General features: G+C 30.8%; 1 protein-coding gene across 3 annotated transcripts in view; it reads right to left on the bottom strand.

Annotated features, from left to right (window-relative positions):
• Positions 1-20,932, bottom strand: part of LOC106875589 (uncharacterized) — a 305,124-nt gene that overhangs the window by 241,441 nt on the left and 42,751 nt on the right. For all 3 annotated transcript variants that reach the window (XM_089357338.1, XM_089357340.1, XM_089357339.1), the window contains exon 2: positions 11,301-11,347. In XM_089357338.1, coding sequence (XP_089213464.1) covers positions 11,301-11,347 — 47 coding nt within the window. The remainder of the gene's footprint in view (positions 1-11,300; positions 11,348-20,932) is intronic.

Raw genomic sequence — 20,932 nt, forward strand, 5'->3', positions numbered from 1 at the left:
CCTAAACATAAACTTAATTTTAATGGAAACAATTTTAAATATTATTTTAATTTTTTAAATGATAATAATAAATTTAATAATACCAATAATAAATTCAATAATATCTATAATAAGAACAAATTCTGGCTAATTATTCCATACGGGGTTCTAGTTAAAACTAACATTATTAATGAAGTTTTAAAAATTATTGATTTATTCCTTAGAGATAATAAAAAATATCATTATATTTTTTCTAAAAAAGAATTTTGGTGTAGGTTATTCTACTACTAATAATGTTGCTAATATTTTCTCTTCTGTTAATAAATTTAAGTTAAATAAGTACTATAAATTTAAATTTAATAATTATTCTAATATTAATTTTAATAATAATAATGTTGACCAGGATATAATTAATTGTACATGTTTAGATAAAACTAAATGTAATTTTAATAATAAATGTAATTTGAAAGATGTAGTGTATAAATGTATAGTGAAATTATTGAATGAAAATAAACATAATGGTTATAATTTAAATAAGATTTATATAGGATCGACTTCTAATAAAATTAAATTAAGAGTAGCTCAACATATGCACTCATTTAAGAATAGAAATTTGATTAATTCTACTGGCCTCAGTAAATATATTTGGGAACTTAAATCTAAAAATATTAACTATATTTTAAAATGGGAGGTAGTTTGTAAAGCTAAATCCTATCATATAGGTAATAACTTTTGTAATTTATGTAATAATGAATTTAAAGAGATATTATTTCATAAGGATGATAATATACTTAACTCTTTTGATGAACGAAAAATAATATGTAGACATAAACTACTTTATTTATATAAAAACTTTAGCTAATGATTTTTTATTTATTTTGTTTATATGGGTATGTGTATATGCATGTATATGTATATATATGAGTGTGTGTGTTTTAGTCTATATGCGTTAGTATGTATGTATATTTTTAGGTGTATGTATATATGTTTACGTATGTATTTATATAGGTTTAAGTGTATATATATGTGTTGTGTTTTTATATATGTTTGTGTATGTTGAGTGTATATTTGTATTTACATGTATGCATAAAGATATGTATTTGTGAGTATAGATGTATATTTATATATATATTGTGTGTGAGTAAGTGTGTGAGGGTAGTTTTGTTTTATAATATTCCTTATTTATATATTTATTTGAGTGAATTTTTATTTGTGTGTATTTTTATTCTATTTTATTTATTTATTTTTTTTTATATATAGTTATGAGTATTTTTGTGTATATGTATATGTATATTTATGTATGTACTTATGTAAATGTGTATATATATGTATATATATGGGTATAAGTATATATGTGAGTGTGTGTAATTTGTCTATATAAATTAGTAAGTATATACATATAAGTGTATGTATATATATTTATGCATATATATATATGTATATGTATATACATGTTTTTTCTGTGTATACATGTGTGTAGATTTTATATTTGTATTTTTATATATATGTATATATGTATGTATATGTGTATCTATATAATATGTATATTTGAGAGCATGGGAGGGTGAGTGTGTATTTATATATACTATTCTTTATTTATTATATGTGTGTATGAGCGTATTTGTATTTATATGTATGTTTAGGTAGGTACATGTGTGTATGTGTAGATATATATTTATGTATATATATATATATATATATATATATGGAAGTGTGTATGCTTCGGTCTATATGTGTTATTATGTATGTATATATATGTGTGTATTTATGTATATATGTGTGTATGTTGCGTGTATATACGTATATTATTTTGTATATTCGTATGTATATATGTTTATATGTTTTATATATAAGTATGTATATTTGTATATGTATGTAAGTATATATATATATATATATATATATATATATATATATATATATATATATATATGTATGTATGTATAAGGGCGTGTGTTGGGGTATTTATTTATAATTTTTCGTATTTAATTATTCTAGTATTTATATTTTGTTTTTATTGGTAGGTTAATATTTTAGGAAGTTTAAGGTTTTATATTACAATGACACTACGATTTTTATAAGACTAAATCAATAGTAGTATTTTAGTTTATTTCATAATATTATTTAATTTACGGCTATTAGTATTATTATTAATTTATTATATATTAGAATTTAATATTTATTAATATGTTTTATAAGATAACTATAGTTTTTTTGTTATTTTTATGTTGTTAGTTATATAAATTTTTAATTTTTCATTCATTTATTTAAGTATTATTATTTCATTCATGTTTTCGTATTCTATTCTCTATTTTAACGTAGTATTTTCGCGCGACCTCTTGCTTAAAACGCTATAGCTATTAGATAACGTCTTAGTTTTCAGTTTGAATTACGGAAAAATATGGATAAGTACTGTTTTTTACTTTGCTAAAGATTTTCTACTATTTGAAAATAATATGTATTCTTGTTTTTTATATTATTCATTTGGTTCTTTATAGATTATTTTTAATAGATAACTTATTTAACGCTAAATTATTTAGAAGTAATAGTTTCATTTCAACATAATATTAGAACTTCGATTTGAATAGTGTTGATATATTTTCGATTATTTTTGATTAATACTATTTGATTAATAATTAATCTTTATTGTTTATAATATCGTTAAAGGTTTTTTTAAAATTAAAACTTTGTATATATATATAAAGTTTAATCTTTTATTCTTAATAATTTTTTCTTTCCTAATTTTTTCATTCATAATTTTTCCATTCATAATTTTTTCATTCATATTTTTATTATTACGTTTGTAGAAATAAATAATCTTGTATTTTTCTATTATTCAATTGATTTTTAATTCTAATTAAATAAACGTCTTTAGCTTTAAATAGTATAGCTTTAACTATTACACCGGTTCAATATGTACTAATTTTATCTTCATTATTATTTTAAACTTAAACTTCGTTCAAATTGTATTTAAAACAATGATAATTTAAAACAATGATAATTTATGTAAGATGTTTTTTGTATATAATATACATGTTATTATAATGGATGAAGGGATGATTATTGAATGGTTATTATTTTGATATTATGATATTTTTAATAATTTTTCTATCTTTATATAATAAGTATTTCATATTAATTCATTTGGTACTTATTGTTGGTTGAGATAGATATATATATCTAATTATTGTTCTACTTACGATCTGACGATTAGCTATATTTTTGAATAGAATTTATTTTCGATAATTTCAATTGATTTTAATCGATTTAAATTTCCTTTCTATTTGAAAATTAGTTATGAAATACGTGTAATATTTTTATTATATTTATCTTATGATATTTATTTTACTTTATATTATACTCATTTATTGTGCTTTTAATTGTTAATTTTCTATATGTGATAGTGGATTTTCATCGATGAGTTCTTGAAACTTGGTTATTTTCCCTAAAACTATATATTTTATATATATTTTATCTATAAAGCTCAATTTAATCTTAATTTTTTATAAATTGATTTTAATTGAGTTTTTACCTGTAATTTTGGATTTTGTCCCTAATATTATATATATATATATATATATATATATATATATATATATATATATATATATATATATATATATATATATATATATATATATATATATATATATATATATATATATATATATATGTGGATGTGTGTGTGTGTGTATAACTGTGTGTATGTATGTGTGTGTGTGTATGTGTGTGTATGTATTTATGGCTTGTGAATTTTGCTTGTTTGTGCATGCATGCATATGAATGTGAGCGTGCACATGTGTACGCGCATGAACGTGTGCGCGTGTGTATACGGGCGCACACGCGGATGCGTGCATGTAGGTAATAGCGTTCTTTTTGCTAAAACTTTAAAAATTTTGTTCGGTTTTTGTAATTGTGAATTTTTTTCGCCATGAACGGTTTGTATTTTTAAACTGAATGTAGTTTTCTGGTGTTATATTTATTCCTGAAGATGTGTAAAGAAATTTTGATTTATTAAGTCTCTTAATGAATTCTTTATACTGAAATATATATTGAAGAAGATAAATATGTTCATTTGAATATATACGTTTTTGCGTCGTAACTCCTTTATTATTATTAATATAACCAAAAGGATCGATTCTTGAAGAGTCTACATACCTTCATTGTCGTTTTCTCTGCTATTTTGGTGATGATTTTTTGAGTTAGCTTAGCAATTATTTTTGTTGGTAGTTAATTTATTTATATATATATATATATATATATATATATATATATATATATATATATATATATATATGCATTAGTAAAGATCCAGCAAATCTGATGCCTATATTACCAAGTGCAATTGCAGACATGAAACCAATGGTACTTCTCTGACTGACCTTAACTATAAATATGCTATTCAACTGCATCATATATGTATGTATATATATATATATATATATATATATATATATATATATATATATATATATATATATATATATATATATATATATATATAGTATTCAAGAATACATGTATAATGTATGTTACATACATACACAGGAATATTTATGTACATGTGTGTGTGCGTTTGTGTTTGTGTTGTGTGTGTCTGTGTGCATGTTTAAGCTCTCTAAAAGTTTATAAGTGAAGGAAAAATACACTTGTATATCTGTCAGTAGAGTGGGTATATTAATTGAAGTGTACAGTATTATATATCCATTGTGGCTGATCTTACCAGTTGGTTTTGCAGTAGGTGTTCAACAGAGTGTTAGGTAATAGTCTAATTATGTAATCCTGTGTCCTTCAGAGATGGTAGTTATGGAATTAAATATGGTAACAGACACATCTGATTTGTGGATGCTATAAAAAAGATGATGAAATGAACCAAGCAAGGGTTAAGTTAAAAGTTATATCCCTTAGTACCAAAAACACCATCTCTCTGGGTGTTGCAAGTTGATGCACTTCAATTAATATATATATATATATATATATATATATATATATATATATATATATATATACATATACATATACATAATAGCGTTATTAGTGAAAGATTATTAATCCAGATAAAATACTTAATAAGCTCTCTGACGAAAGTAGCACTAATTCTTTAGGTCATTCAATTTTTCTCAGCTGGTCAATGGACTATCAATAACAAACCTATTATGAATACTGTAAACAGCTGTAAGTGAAATTTACTACAGTAAAAAAAAAATATGTATGATCGTTATATAAATGTGTGTGTGTGTCTTTCAATTTATAGAGTCATGGAAATTGTGGTCATTAGCATCCACCATATAATTGACTATTGTTGAACACTCGAAGAAAAAATAATTGTTCAATAAAATATATTAATCAATGCGGTGTTCCAGCTGAAACAGGTGAAAGAATAAAAAAATATAGGATTCAGATTGTTCCTTTACAAAATGTTGGTATAATTTTGACGAGACTATGTGCTATACAATTCCAAGTTCAATAGGAACTTACATTGCATAGCATGTGCTAAATATACTTATAAAATTGTAAGAATAGACAATTACTGCTCAGTATGGCATATGTTTCAGAAGTAAATATTTATCTAATTATAGGTGTATTGCATCATGGTATAAAAATGTTTACCTCCACATCAGATTAAGGCTGCCAGGTGTCAAAATCAATATATATGATTGATTTTGTCATCTGGTGACCTGATGTGGAGGTAGACATCTTTTTATATGTATATCTATGTATGTATGTACACATACACATGCATAAACCTATGTACGTATGTATGTACACATACACACACATACATCTGCACACACACACACACACACACACACACACACACACACACACACACACACAAACACATGCGCAACACACACACACACACACACACACACACACACAATTCAAGCAAAAATTTAAGTTGAAAGAAATGACTCATAGTGGCCAGTGACACGTATTTGAATAACATAAATATTGGTATGTCAAATACCAAATAGAAAAATTCTCAATTTAAGGCGGTGCTCCAGCATGGCCACAGTCAAACGACTGAAACAAGTAAAAGAATAAAAGAATAGATGAATTTATTAACATCATCTCTGCCTCTAGAGGATGTATTATAATTACCAAATTATGATAAGCTTCACTTAGGAAGGGGAGATAATCACAAGTTTCAAAGATCCTTCAAAACTGATATGCCAAGGATAGGCCTATTGTCTGGAGATAAGAGGATAGTAGTGGACACAGGTTTCTGGTTCATCTGCACAACAATTGTCCAACCTTATCTTCAGGAGCCAAAAGACTTATGCAAAACACACCAGAAAACAGTTATGACCTTGGTAATGTGCATAGTTCAAACAAAAAAAGCTAAGAGGAATAACTCAAAGTGGCCAGTGGCATGTGTGTCAAATACTATACAACAAAATTTTTTGATTTATTAAAATTATTCCTACCTAATTATGACCAGCTCCACTTCAGAAAGGGAGATACTCTCAAGATTCAAGAATCCTCCAAAATTGACATGTCATCAAGAGAAGGGACAGGATTATTGTCTGGAGATAGGAAAATAGTCATTGTGGCTCAAAAGCTTCCATCTGTATGACATGTCCTTTAACAAATATATAGGAGTGACTGCCAATTGCTTCAAAAGTAGATGGTGAAACCATATTGCCTCATTCTAAAAATCTAAACATGAAACCTGTTACCTCCCTAGCAACCCTAATCTGGCAACTAAACAAAAAAAAATTGATATGTTATCTCCTGATCTATCATACAGACTACTTTTCTGTGTAATGGTGGGGCAAGAAATGCAATGTGTGCATGGAGGAAATATTATGTTTACTTTTCTTCAAAGGAATAGTTAATTAATCCGTTACCCAGCTAAGACAAGTTAACTTGTCTTCACTCAATTTGTCTCTTTCAGAGTGCGATGAGTAAACTTGTCCAAAACATATAATTTCAAAAACAGCTACAGCAGAGTTTATACATCAATTCCCAGCATTTCTTTTTTTTTTTTTTTTTTTTTTTTTTTTATAAATCACACCCAGATGTCAAGCTCAGAAAATGACAATGAGTATGAATCTTCTATTAGAAGCTTGGATACATCAGATGAGAGTGCAAGCTCATCTGATAATAGCTATTCTCTCTCAAGTGAGGAGGAGGAGGAGGAACGAATTTGGTGTTGATATAGGGTGTTGGAAGAACGCATGCTTCCTTCATCACCATGCTTCCCATTCACTGGAAATCCTGGAATATCAATTGAACAAGACACAGCTGATATGACTCCTTTAGTCTTTTTTAGTCTTTTTGTGACAACAGAATTATTGATCAAGTTGTGGACGAAACTAATTGCTTTACTGAATAAACTGGAGAAAGAGATTGTATGTAATGCCCTGTAAAAAAGGCAGAAATTTGTGTTTTTCACCTTGAAAATGCTTGGGAGTATTGTGAAAATGCCAGATCAAGAAATGAACTGGTAGAAAGATGAACTACTTGAAAACAATTTTTTGGAAGCTGATCAGCTTGAAATGCCATAATAAGATAAATTACTATCTTCATTTTGTGAACAATGAAACTTTTGATGCAACACATGAGAACTCATGGGATATTCACTATATTGTATAAAGTTTATGATATGTTTATGACGTTCAGTGAGAAATCTATGAAGTGTTATACCTCTAACCAAGATTTATCTATAGATGAAAGCTTTGTGCTGTTCAAGGGAAGGTTAGGATGGGTGCAGTACACATCTCTAAAAAGGAGGTGGTTTGGAGTGAAGTATTTTTTTTGTGTGAAGTAAAGACTGGATATGTGTATAGAGTAATCATTTTATGTTGGCAAAGGAACACAGTTTGATTCAGAATATAGTGAATATCCCATGAGTTCTCATGTGTTGTCTCTGATGAAGCCTTTACTTAGCAAAGGTTATTGTGTTACTGCGGATAACTTTTACACCAGTCTGCAATTAGCTATGAAACTCTCCGTTTGAATAGAAAGGAAATGCCTGAACAGCTGAAAAGGGCAAAATTGAAAAAAGGGTAAGTTGCAGTATTTCAGAGAGGTAAGGTAATGACTCTTCGATAGAAGGACAAGAAGGACGTTGCAATGCTTTCAACCATTCACAACCCCACTATGAAGGATGTTGAGACAAGATAAGGGCAGGTGAAGAAACTAACAATTGTATATGATTACAATTTTACAATGGGTGGAGTTGACAAGGTGGACCAACAACTAGTAGATTATCTCATCACAAGGAAACAGGGTAAGAAATAGTACAAGAAAGTCTTCTTTCATTTGATGGATCTTGCGGTATGGAATTCTTACATATTGTACAATGTAGCTAAGGCAGGAAAAAAAAGCCCTCACACACCTGAAATTTTGTATGCAGATTACATGAGATATCATTGCAAAATATGGGGCATATTTACAATCTACTAAAGTAGTAGGGAGACCTTCGACTTCATCAGGATGTTCATGTTTTATACCAGGACATTTTCCAATAGAAGTCCCAGCAACAGAAAAGAAGACAAATCCAACAAGAAAATGTGCCATATGTTGTCTGAAACGTGACCATAGAGGGAAACCAGTCAGGAAGGAGTCATGATATACATGTAAACTCTGTAATGTATCTTTATGTACCATGTACCATGTACCATGCTTTGAAAAATACCATGCCAAATAATTATTCATAAAATGTCTGAGAAAGTAAGATGTATGGGAAGATGAGGTAAAATAAAATATGAAATAAGTACAATATTTTATTTACTTTTACCTTTGGTTATAAACATTGAAAAAAAGAAATATATATAAAAAGTGATTTTTGTGAAGACATGCTAAAAAAAGAGTAAAATAAATGTGTAATTCCCCTTTACTTTTGATGATAAAGTTGAAAAGAAAAAGCAATAAACAAAAAAAATATTTAAAAATATGGGAAGGCAAGTTATCTCATTTTTGTCAAAAATGGTATCTTCAAATTAAAACTCCAAGTAAAATATTGGAAATAGATAAAAACAAAAGTTATTTCCAAAATCAGTATTAAAAGTACTATAAAAAAAGCAATAAAAAAATTCATCTGAAAACAAAACATTTTATCCCAAAAAAGTTAACGAGGAAAGGGTTAATAATCAACAGCATGGCTATATATATATATCTATATCTATCTACATATATATTCTTTTATTCTTTTATTTATTTCAGTCATTTGACTGTGACTATGCTGGAGCACCACCTTTAGTCGAAAAAATTGACACCAGGACTTACTTTTTGTAAGCCTAGTACTTATTCTATTGATTTCTTTTGCTAAGTTACGGGGATGTAAACACATCAACATTGGATGTCAAGCGATGGTGGGAGGACAAACACACACACACACACACACACACACACACACACACACAAACACACACACACACACACACACACAAGACAGGCTTCTTTCAGTTTCTGTCTACTAAATCCACTCACAAGGCTTTGGTCAGCCCATGGTTATAGTAGAAGACACTTGCCCAAGGTGTCACACAGTAGGACTGGACCCGCTACTACTTACCACACAGCCACTCCTGTATCTTATATATATATATATATATATATATATATATATATATATATATATTGTCTCTGTTCTGTGGTCATGACCTGATAGTTTTACTTCTTTGAAGTCATTATTTCTTGTCTCACTTCAAACCAGTTGAATTGGAAGCCTGTCAGTGACCAGGTCACACTTGGTTTTGACATCAAATAATAAACGTTTATATGAAGTTAACAGTTTTTGTGTTTTTGAATAGTGAATGTGTTCTCCACAATGCAATTGCCATAGTTTTGACACACAGTCTCAGGTCAAATCAGTTGTTGGGCATCTCTTATAGATGTGTAAGTATGTGTGTGTGTGTGTGTGTGTGTGTGTGTGTGTGTGTGTGTGCATGTAGGAAGTTCTCAAACAACAGTAAGTGATAATGAGTGTGTGTGGTAATATGTGCTGCATTATTTTGGGCAATAATATGGAAGCATTTCCACTTGGCATAGGTACAAGAATGCATTTAAGAGTCTGCTGTTACACCATCACAAGAATCTAGTGGTCCTCTCAACCATGGTGGGATTTGTGCTCCATTTCCTCTGCACAGGATTGTTTGTACACCACATAACACAGACATCTCTATAACAGCTGTACCACTTAACCACTGCTTTACTACCAGATTGAATTGCTCCATAACAACATGTTGCTAGCTGTCAACTTCCACTCACCAATAATTAAACTTCACAAATTAAAGCAATAAGATATAAGACCCCACCTCAAAAAGTATCTTTTCTAATGATTCTATAATGTTTGCATGTACAATGTATCCAAGTCTTTTTTTCAGAAAATGTTTAGTGATTTAGGAAAATTGGGAGTTCATTACAGCACATTGCAATATTGTGAATTAATGCTAATGAAGCATGAAATTAAATTCTATTACATCTAATGTTATAAGGTGATGAATATAAGAAATAAATTCATTTGGTCATTTCACCATTGGTCATTACATAAATAAAGAAAGATTGTCCATTGCCAATTATGTGCGAATTACAGAAATTTTCACCTTTCATACTAAATCAATTAGACTTCATTTTTATACAGATAAATCAGGTAACTTTCAGTTTCATTCCATTGATGATTAATCCAGATTTTTCATTTGTGTGATATTTTCACAAGCAAAAGATCTCGAATTGTTTAGAATTGTTTGCTAGTCATTGTTGTGTTGTTTTAGAAGGGCAAATGGTTCCCTTGTGAAGTAAAATAATTTAAATTATTCAAATAATGAATAATCTCAGTAATAATAATGTAGCAATAATAATTGTAAACAAATGTATATAATAATATTGTAGCAATAATTAGCAATAATAATTTTAAATGAACGAATTCCATTTCTGGCAGTGCAGCACAACAGTAGCTTACAGTAGATTCAAAATAATTGTATATTATGAAACAACAAATCAATGAAATAGGTAATTACAGGATACATTCTTTGTGAATAACAAACATGATGATTAACTGAAGAAAAAAAAAAAATCTTTGCCAGCTACCAAAATTAATGGCAGTTGCTGTTGGGAAAGGGAATGCTAAACTCAAAAATTACCTCCATTTTTTTTTTATTCCAGCACAATGAAAGATAAGTGATTGATCTTTTTCAATGAGACAGCCATCAATTTGTTAACTTTAAGAAGAGAGAAACAGAAATCATGACATTCATACTTTCTATGGGAGTTCCAGTGACTTAAGTAAAGTAGCTACAACAGAAGCCTAGGGTGCTTGACTTATTCTATTGTACTTGACATCAGAGAAAATAAGAAGCAGTATTTTTACTTACAGGCAAAGCATATAAAACAATTGGCGTAGAGAAATCTGAACAGAAACCTAGAAAACAGAAAGAACCAATAAATAATTTGAAGATATAGTTGAAACTAATTGACATTTGTATACTTTATTTAGTTTGGAAGAATAAAATATAGAAAATCATGTGCATATTAACAGGCTTTGGTGCATGTGGGAGGGCTTTAAATCCTTCTGGGTGGGCATTTTTGCAATAATTCTAAAACAGAGTTTCGGAATAGACACATCTCTGTAAATTTGTTTCGATAATTTCTTCGGATTAATGATTTAAACATCAATTATGAATTGGTAAAAGAAATATTTTCAAATTTCTATTTTTAATCCTCCTCCTGTTTCTGTTTCAGAGTATCCAACAGGCTGCACCTTTTTTTTATTTTTGACTTTTTATGAAAGTTCTTTTAGAATTATGTTTTAAACATCAGTGATGATAATTATGCAAAAGAAAGGTTTTCATTTTCTTTACTCTCCACCCCAAAACATTCTTTTCTATTTTGGAGCATGCAAAGAGCCATAACTTGTTATGGCTTAGGGTTAGGGTTTGTGGTTTAAGACTTTAAAGATAAGGTATAGGATTTATAGTTAGGCTTTAAGGTTTAGAGTAAAACATAGAAGAGGTAAACTATTTTTAAGAATTGTAATCTTATCTGTTTTCAACAGAAATCTGAAAAAATTGTTGACAACAATTAAAATATAAAGTTACAGTAACTCATGTGCTGTGCTTCTTTCAAAACCCCACCAATTCTGAAATACAGTATATTATTTTTTATTTACATTATTATTTTGTCACTTTTAACATTTTTATAAGCATTATTGTTTTAACAAATGTATGAAGAAAATATTAGGTCTGGCCTATATTTAAACCAAATGCACCAAGACAACTAAAGTTTGTTCTGAAACTGAAAATTTACGAAGCTTATTATTGTAAACTAATTCAATTAGTAATAACTAACACAAATACTACAGTTACCAAAAATGTGTTTAAATAATTGTAATCTTGGCTTAGAAGAGAAATATTAAAAAAAACTTTTCCAAGCCAAGATTACAATTATTTAAACACATTTTTGGTAACTGTAGTATTTGTGTTAGTTATTACTAATTAAATTAGTTTACAATAATAAGCTTCGTAAATTTTCAGTTTCAGAACAAACTTTAGTTGTCTTGGTGCATTTGGTTTAAATATAGGCCAGACCTAATATTTTCTTCATACATTGGTTAAAACAATAATGCTTATAAAAATGTTAAAAGTGACAGCTCTCTATGAATGCAAGTATAACAAGTATGACTGATTATTGTGTAATATGCTCTGGAACACTTTGTATTCACTGAGGAATGGTACAGTTGTCTTTCAAATTAAATTTCTTTACCTCCCCTGAAATTTTTTTCATTTATTTATTTTTGCTTTCACTCAGCACAATATTTTGAAAACAGACTCCTTCAAACAAATCATCATCATCATCATCATTTAACATACATTGTCCATGCTGGCGTGGGTTGGACGACTTGATCAGAGCTGGTAAGCTGAGGAGGTGCACCAGACTTTAGTCTGATTTGGCATAGTTTCTATGTATGGATGTCCTTCCTAACACCAACCACTCTGAGAGTGTAACATGCTTTTGTGTGCCACTGGTATGGGAGTCAGTTTGCATGATACCAATATCTGCCATGATTACAATTTCACTTGGCTTGATGGGTCTTCTTCTCAAGCATGTCATTTGTCATTGCCTCTGTGAGGCCCAATGTTTGGAAGGTGTTTTTTTACATGCCACCAGCGTGGATGCTAGCTACATGACACCAGTATTGGCCACATTGCCTCTGTGAGGCCCAACACTTGAAAGGTGCTTTTTACATGCCACCAGCACTGGTGCCAGTTACATGATACTGACAACAACCACAGCTATGATTTCACTTGGCTTGATGGCTCTTCTCAAGCATGGCATATCATCAAAAGTGTTGGTTACTAGTCATTGCCTCCATGAGACTCAACGTTTGAAGATCATGCTTTACCACCTCATCTCATGTCTTCCTGGGTCTCCCTATTCCACTGCTTCCTTTCACTGGTAGAGATTAGGACGTCTTCACACAACATCCAAATCCATACACATCATATAACTGTACTAACACAATCGTCTCTCTTGTACACCACATTTGATGCCTCTTATGCCCAGCTTTTCTCTCAAGACACTTACACTCTGTAGCACATGCACACTGATATTACACATCCAGCATAGCACACTAGCTTCATTTCGTTTTAGCTTATACATGTCCTCGGCAGTCACACCCCATGTTTCACTGCCATGTAACATGGCTGTTCACACACAGGTATCATACAATCTGCCTTTCATTCTAAGGGAGAGACCCTTTGTTACCAACAGAGGTAGGACCTCTCTGAACTTTGCCCAGCCTATTCTTATTCTCACAGCTATGCTCTTGGAGAATCCACCCCTGCTACTGACTCAGTCACTTAAGTAATGGAAGCTATTGACTACTTCTAGTTTTCACCCCCTGACATTTGATGGAGTCTATTTTCTGAACATTTATAGTGTTAATTGTACCTATGCACCTACCAAACACAAAACTATTTTCCCTGTTAACCTTCCTCTAATATTACTGCACCTCTTATGTGTCCATATCTTACACTAGGTACATCTCATGGAATTTCTACCTATGCCTTTCCTATAGATTGAGCAGGGCCATCTACCTGAGGGGATTTGTGATTTTTCTGCTTTCCTACTTACTAAGTCTTTCATTTTTGCTAGGTTAACCCTAAAGCTCTTTGATTCTAGACCTTGCTTCCACATCTGAAACTTCTTCTCTAGTTCTGGTAGTTATTCAGCTATAAAAACAAGGTCATCAGCATAGAGGAGCTCCCAGGGACAGCCTGTCTTGAATTCCTCTATTATTGTCTGGAGGACTATGATGAACAAGAAGGGGCTGGTACATCTAGAACCTTCAAAATATCTTGAAGAAGCATTGCAATAAAGATAAATTTAAGGTAAGTAATTTCTTTTAAAATACCAGTTGCCTCAATTCTGATGTTTAAGTCAGAAGTGTCATTTTCTGCATCCTGATGTACTTGCAATATGTGTTCATGATTGGTAAGTGTATAGTGGTAACTGTTGGTAGATGCTGTAGCCAATGTTCCAATAAAAGCTTCAAACCTGTATGTTTGATGCAATAAACAACTTTGGTCTATGCAGAAAGTTACAAATAGCTTTACATGCTTCAAAAATACAATTTGATGACATTAATCTCTTCAGTTGCATGAACTACAACCAAATGTCACAGATGATTGAAGTAGTACACACACACACACACACACACACACACACACACACACACACACACACACATATATATATATGAAATTTCTGTCCCAATTATCTGTAGTTTTATTTTTTGGACAACACTATTGGGGTCTTTTTTTTCTGTTGCTGCCACAGTTTTTAATTTTTTAAAATTTTACTCCAATTGATTTAACATTTGGTGAACTGACGTAGTTTTGTATGCTAATTATGGAAATGAAATTCATTTTTGTCATTAATCAATAAATTAAAAGTTAATAGCTTTTAAAGGTTGCAAATTTTGAGTAATTTTAGCCAATTCAAAGCCACAGACACATTGGTGCATCTTTCCATAATAACAATCCAAGTTATTGTCTGCTTAAAACAACTACAACCACTATGTGTATTTTCTTTACCTATTTTCTTTGACAAGTATCTATATTCAGAACTAGTATGTTTTAATGTTTTTCTAGAAAAAATGTATTAATTGCTTACAGTATAATGTAGTTTGTGTTTTTGCAATTCTTCACGCAATTGTAGGCGCATGAGTGGCTGTATGGTAAGTAGCTTGCTTACCAACCACATGGTTCCGGGTTCAGTCCCACTGCATGGCACCTTGGGAAAGTGTCTTCTACTATAGCTTTGGGCCGACCAAAGCCTTGTGAGTGAATTTGGTAGACGGAAACTGAAAGAAGCCCGTCGTATATATGTATATGTATATATATATATATATATATATATATATATATATATATATATATATATGTGTGTGTGTGTGTGTGTATATGTTTGTGTGTCTGTGTTTGTCCCCCCTGACATCGCTTGACAACCGATGCTGGTGTGTTTACGTCCCCGTAACTTAGCGGTTCGGCAAAAGAGACCGATAGAATAAGTACTAGGCTTCCAAAGTATAAGTCATGGGGTCGATTTAGTCGACTAAAGGCGGTGCTCCAGCATGGCCGCAGTCAAATGACTTAAACAAGTAAAAGAGTAAAGAGTAAAGAGAGAGCACAAAAATATTTCATTGAGGATTTTTCCTTTTTAAATTGTTTACATGCTTGTGTGAACTTTGTTTTGCACTATTTTATCAGACAGAAAAACTTATGGGTCTTTTCTGTTGTTACCGTTTTTGAAATTTTAAAATTAAGTGAAAATTTTCAAATTTGGTATATTGTTGTAATTCTTCACACTGGATCTGATTTTGTAGTTCATTTGTTCCAGAAAAAATTTTTATTTTAATGCTCACTAAAAATATGTTACTAATTGATTAACCCCAGGTCTACCACCGGTCGGTCTGACTCTAAATACCAATCCTAAACCCTAAACACCAACCCTAATCCCTAAACACCAACCCTAATCCCCAAACCCTAACTCTAATTCTAAACTCTAATTCTAACCCATAACCCCAACCCAAGCCCTAATTCTAACCCTAAACTCCAGCCCTAAACCCTAATTCTAACACTAAACCTCAACCCTAAACCGTAACACTAACACTAGTGTATATAATTTTCGTTTTTGAATTTTTGCTTCAAAAAATGTATTGTTTATGTGAACTGAACTACTATTTATTCATTTTTACTGTGTTATTTAGGACAATACACTGTTAATTTTGATTGACATGACATCATATCTAATCTAGAGAAATCAAGGTCGGGAAAAACATCAAGTTGTGTTGACATCAGCTGTGAAAGAAGTTAAAGACTGGCGTAAAGATACATAGGTTCTTGTGATTTTCATAAGTTTTGGAATTTCTATAATTTCCAGCCCAATATATAAAAATTGTTCTTCACTTTCTCATTGCTTTATTATTCAAATTAAATACAATATTCTATTTATTTTAAGCAAATAAATAATAAAATAAAAAATAAAAATGCAAACTAGTAAGAATTATTGTTTTGAGAAATACATTTTCTCAACTGCAATATTTTGATTAGTATAATCTTTACTTTGTTTATATCATCATTTGAAAAAAATAAGTATTCTTGTATTTTTTATTATTCAATTGATTTTTAATGATAATTAAATAAACGTTTTTAGTCTTAAATAGTCTAGCTTTAACTATTGCATCGTTTAAATATGTGCTAATATTATCTTTATTATTATTTTAACCTTAAACTTCGTTCAAATTGTATTTAAAACGAAAAAAAATATTTGAGCTGGTTTTTGTATATAATATACCTGTTAGCATATATTATAATGGACGTAGGGTTGATTATGGAATGTTTATTATTTTGATATTTTTAATAATATTTCTCTATCTTTATACAATAAGTATTTTATATAAATTCATTTAGTATTTATTGTTGGTTGATATACACATTCATTTATTATTATTATTATTGTTGTATTTTGACCTGAAGATTAGCTATATTTTTGAATAGAATTGATTTTCGATAGTTTTAATCGATTTAAATTTCCTTTCTATTTGAAAATTGGTTATGAAACACGTGTAGTCATTTTATTATCTTTATCTTATGATATTTACTTTGTATTATATTATACTCATTTATTGTACTTTTAATTATTAATTTTTCTATATGTGACAGTGGATTTTCATCGATGAGTTCATGAACCATGGTTCTTTTCCCCAAAACTATATATATATATATATATATATATATATATATATATATATATATATAAACAATATATGAGTATATGCATATATATGTACATGTATGTATATACGTTCATCCACATGTACATATAGATACATAACTGGGTACAAGACGTGGCAAAAGAACAAGGACAAAAATGGTAAACAAGGTGCAACAAACAAGCAGGCCACATAGAAACATCCCCTTCATCAGCTGCCACCATTAAAACTCCGGCGTTTCGAAGAATTAAGGCAGTACGCATCGTTAAAATGGTTCTTCCCACGAACACAAATTAAATTGTTTTCGTGGAGGGTAGTCGCGGACGGAAAACAAGACAGGAAAATGAAACGGTGAAATAAACAAACAAAAAGGCTGTACAGCCAGATGTGATGTGTGTATGTCTCGAACTCTGTGAAGCACGTACAGGAGGGGCAAAGAAGTACGTGCGAGCTTGGTGATTCCAAGAACGGAAAGAAATAGCAGCCGCACACACGTGACCAAGGCTGTATGAAGAGAAAGAGTAGCAGAGGGAAAAGGAGGGGAGGAAGTAGAATAAAAGTGAGCAACGAGAGGTAGAAAGAGAGAGAGAGAGATAGTAGTAGTAACGGTGAGAGGCGAAGGACGAGTAGCAAGAGATAGAGAGAGAGAGAGAGAGAGAGAGAGAAGTAGTGACAGGTAGAGGCGAAGAACAGTAGAGGGAAGAATGAGAGGGGGAGATAGAAATAGAGAGAGTCGCGTTAGAAAAATAGTTAAAAACTTACTGTATAAAGGTAACGCGTGCGTTCTGTCGTGATACAAACAATATATGAGTATATGCATATATATGTACATGTATGTATGTACGTTCATCCACATGTACATATAGATACATAACTGGGTACATGACGTGGCAAAAGAACAAGGACAAAAATGGTAAAAAAGGTGCAACAAACAAGCAGGCCAAATAGAAACATCCCCTTCATCAGCTGCGACCATTAAAACTCCGGCGTTTCGAAGAATTAAGGCAGTACGCATCGTTAAAATGGTTCTTCCCATATATATACATATATACACATAGATATATATATATATATACTAATATATATATATATATATATATATATATATATATATATATATATATATATATATATATATATATATATATTACGGAGATGTAATTGCATAGCAAGTGACCTGATCTGAGATCGTGTGCTGGAACGAAAACAATTGCAGCGTGGAAGGTGTTTATACGCCATTTAAAATAACACACAAAGACCGTTAGATTCACTTCAACATTTAAATTTAATTTGTCAAAATATTTTCGTCGCTTTGAGACCGTGACCTGTTCACTGACAAAATTCTGTGATGCAGCACAGAATTTTGTCAGAATTTTTGTCGCGGTCTCAAAGCGACGAAAATATTTTGACAAATTAAATTTAAATGTTGAAGTGAATCTAACGGTCTTTGTGTGTTATTTTAAATGGCTTGTAAACACCTTCCACACTGCAATTGTATACATACATATATATATATATATATATATATATATATATATATATATATATATATATAAATAATATGCACATAAATATATATATACACATATATACACATAGATAATTTATATATATATGCATATATATATATATATATATATATATAAGTATACATATATATATATATATATATATATATATATATATATATATATATATATATATATATATATATATATATATATATATATAAGTAACATAGAGAACGACCCTTCATCAGTTGTCGGCTGTGTATCTACTCCTCATTTCGAGCATTCAACGACAATATGAATTTTCAAAGACAGTTGCTCCCATAAGTACCAAAATAAAATTTGGGATTTAGGGAGCGTCAAAGTTGGAACAAACACAGGACAGTGGAGACATACAAGGAAACCGAACGAAGACAAACATGGGGGGGGGGTCGTTAGACCAGAATGAGGGTAAAATAGCGAGCGCTGGAAAAATATTTTCTTTGAAAAGAGAAAAGATGAAAGAGAGAGATAGAATACGTCCAGTCCTTAGGACAGTCTTGAAAGAAAAGAAAGATGCTCACATGAGGAAAAGAAAGATGGACGTTGGTCACGTGTGAGCAGCAAGAGAGAGAGAGGAAAGGAGAAAGAGGGAGAGGGAGAGAGACAGACAGAAAACGGTGAAGGGGAGAAAAAGGGAATTAGGGATAAGGATGGGAGAGAAAATGATGTGGAAGAAAACAGTATTGAGTCGCATCAAAAAGATTAAGATAAACTTACTTGGAAATGGATGCGTGGAGTTCAATCAAATAATACTATAAATAATATATATATATATATATATATATATATATAAATTGTAAATCCCAAAGAAAAAAATAACAACAAAACTACAAAGGATTCCGCGGTACACGTGTTTCAAGCTCTACATGTGTATAATATAATATAACATAATATAATATAACATAATATAATATGTGTATAATCTACAATGTAAAGCTATCTTCAGCCGCAAAAATTATCTCTCTTCCAGGAAATTATACCATCTCGACGTTGAAGTAAGAAGAAATGTGTGATGTAAGAGGTGAAGATCCTTTCGGTATTTTGTATAGTACTATATCTGGCATAATTCTCCACCCGGACATTTTTTTTTCTTTTTTCTTTTGGATTTACAATTTATTCCTTCACCGCAACCACTAGCTGGAATACACAGGTGCTTACAATTGTCAAGTATTACCTCTAATTTTATATATATATATATATATATATATATATATATATATATATATATATATATATATATGCATCCATTTCCAAGTAAGTTTATCTTAATCTTTTTGATGCAACTGTTTTCTCCCCCATCGTTTTCTCTCGCATTCTTTTCTCTAATTCCCCTTTTCTCCCCTTCACCGTTTTCTATCTGTCTGTCTCTCTCCCCCTCTTTCTCCTTTTCTCTCTCTCTCGTTACTCACACGTGACCATCGTCCATCTTTCAGTTCTTTCAAGACTGTCCTAAGGACATGAAGAGAGCAAATGGGGGAGGAAAACTGATAAGTGTGGAAGACTGCGTATGTATCGAACTCGAGAGTTTAATGAGATAACTAGCCTTAAGTAAGGAAACCTTGCTAATGACAATTAGGAACGAGGAAGTATTGAGAGCAGAGAGAAAAGGAAAACAAAGGACAAAAACATTGTACAAAGTACAAAAAGGACACGAAGACAAATTACGCAAGAAGGGACAACCCAATCAATTCTATGTAACCACAACAAAAGTTGCTGGAAAAAATTGGTGCGATTGGCTGATGAAAGGAACCCTAAAAAAAGAGACCGAGAGCACTGTACTGGCAGCGCAAGACCAAGCTCTGACCACGAACTGGAGGGTCAACCTGAGGAATGAGCAAGTGCCTTCGCTGTGCTGCATCTGCATTAGAGTGGATGAAACCATTGCCCATATCACGAACGAATGCCCTAGACTTGTCCCAAACCTCTACAAGTTGTGGTGACACGACCAAGTAGCGAAAGTGCTACACTGGAAACTGCGAAAAGTAGGGGCTAGAGAGAGGCAAGACGTGGTGTAAGCACAAACCACAGAGAGTGGCAGAGTCGGAGACTAGCAAAATCCTCTGGGATTTCCCAATCCAAACAGATCATGTGCTTGAGCATAACAGACCGGACCTAGTGGTGGTGGACAAGGTGCGCCACATATGCTATATAGTTGACGTTGCATGCCCCTTTGACCCACGAA

This window comes from Octopus bimaculoides, chromosome 9 (genome assembly GCF_046866305.1).
Source record: "Octopus bimaculoides isolate indiv1 chromosome 9, ASM4686630v1, whole genome shotgun sequence".
NCBI lineage: Eukaryota > Metazoa > Mollusca > Cephalopoda > Octopoda > Octopodidae > Octopus > Octopus bimaculoides.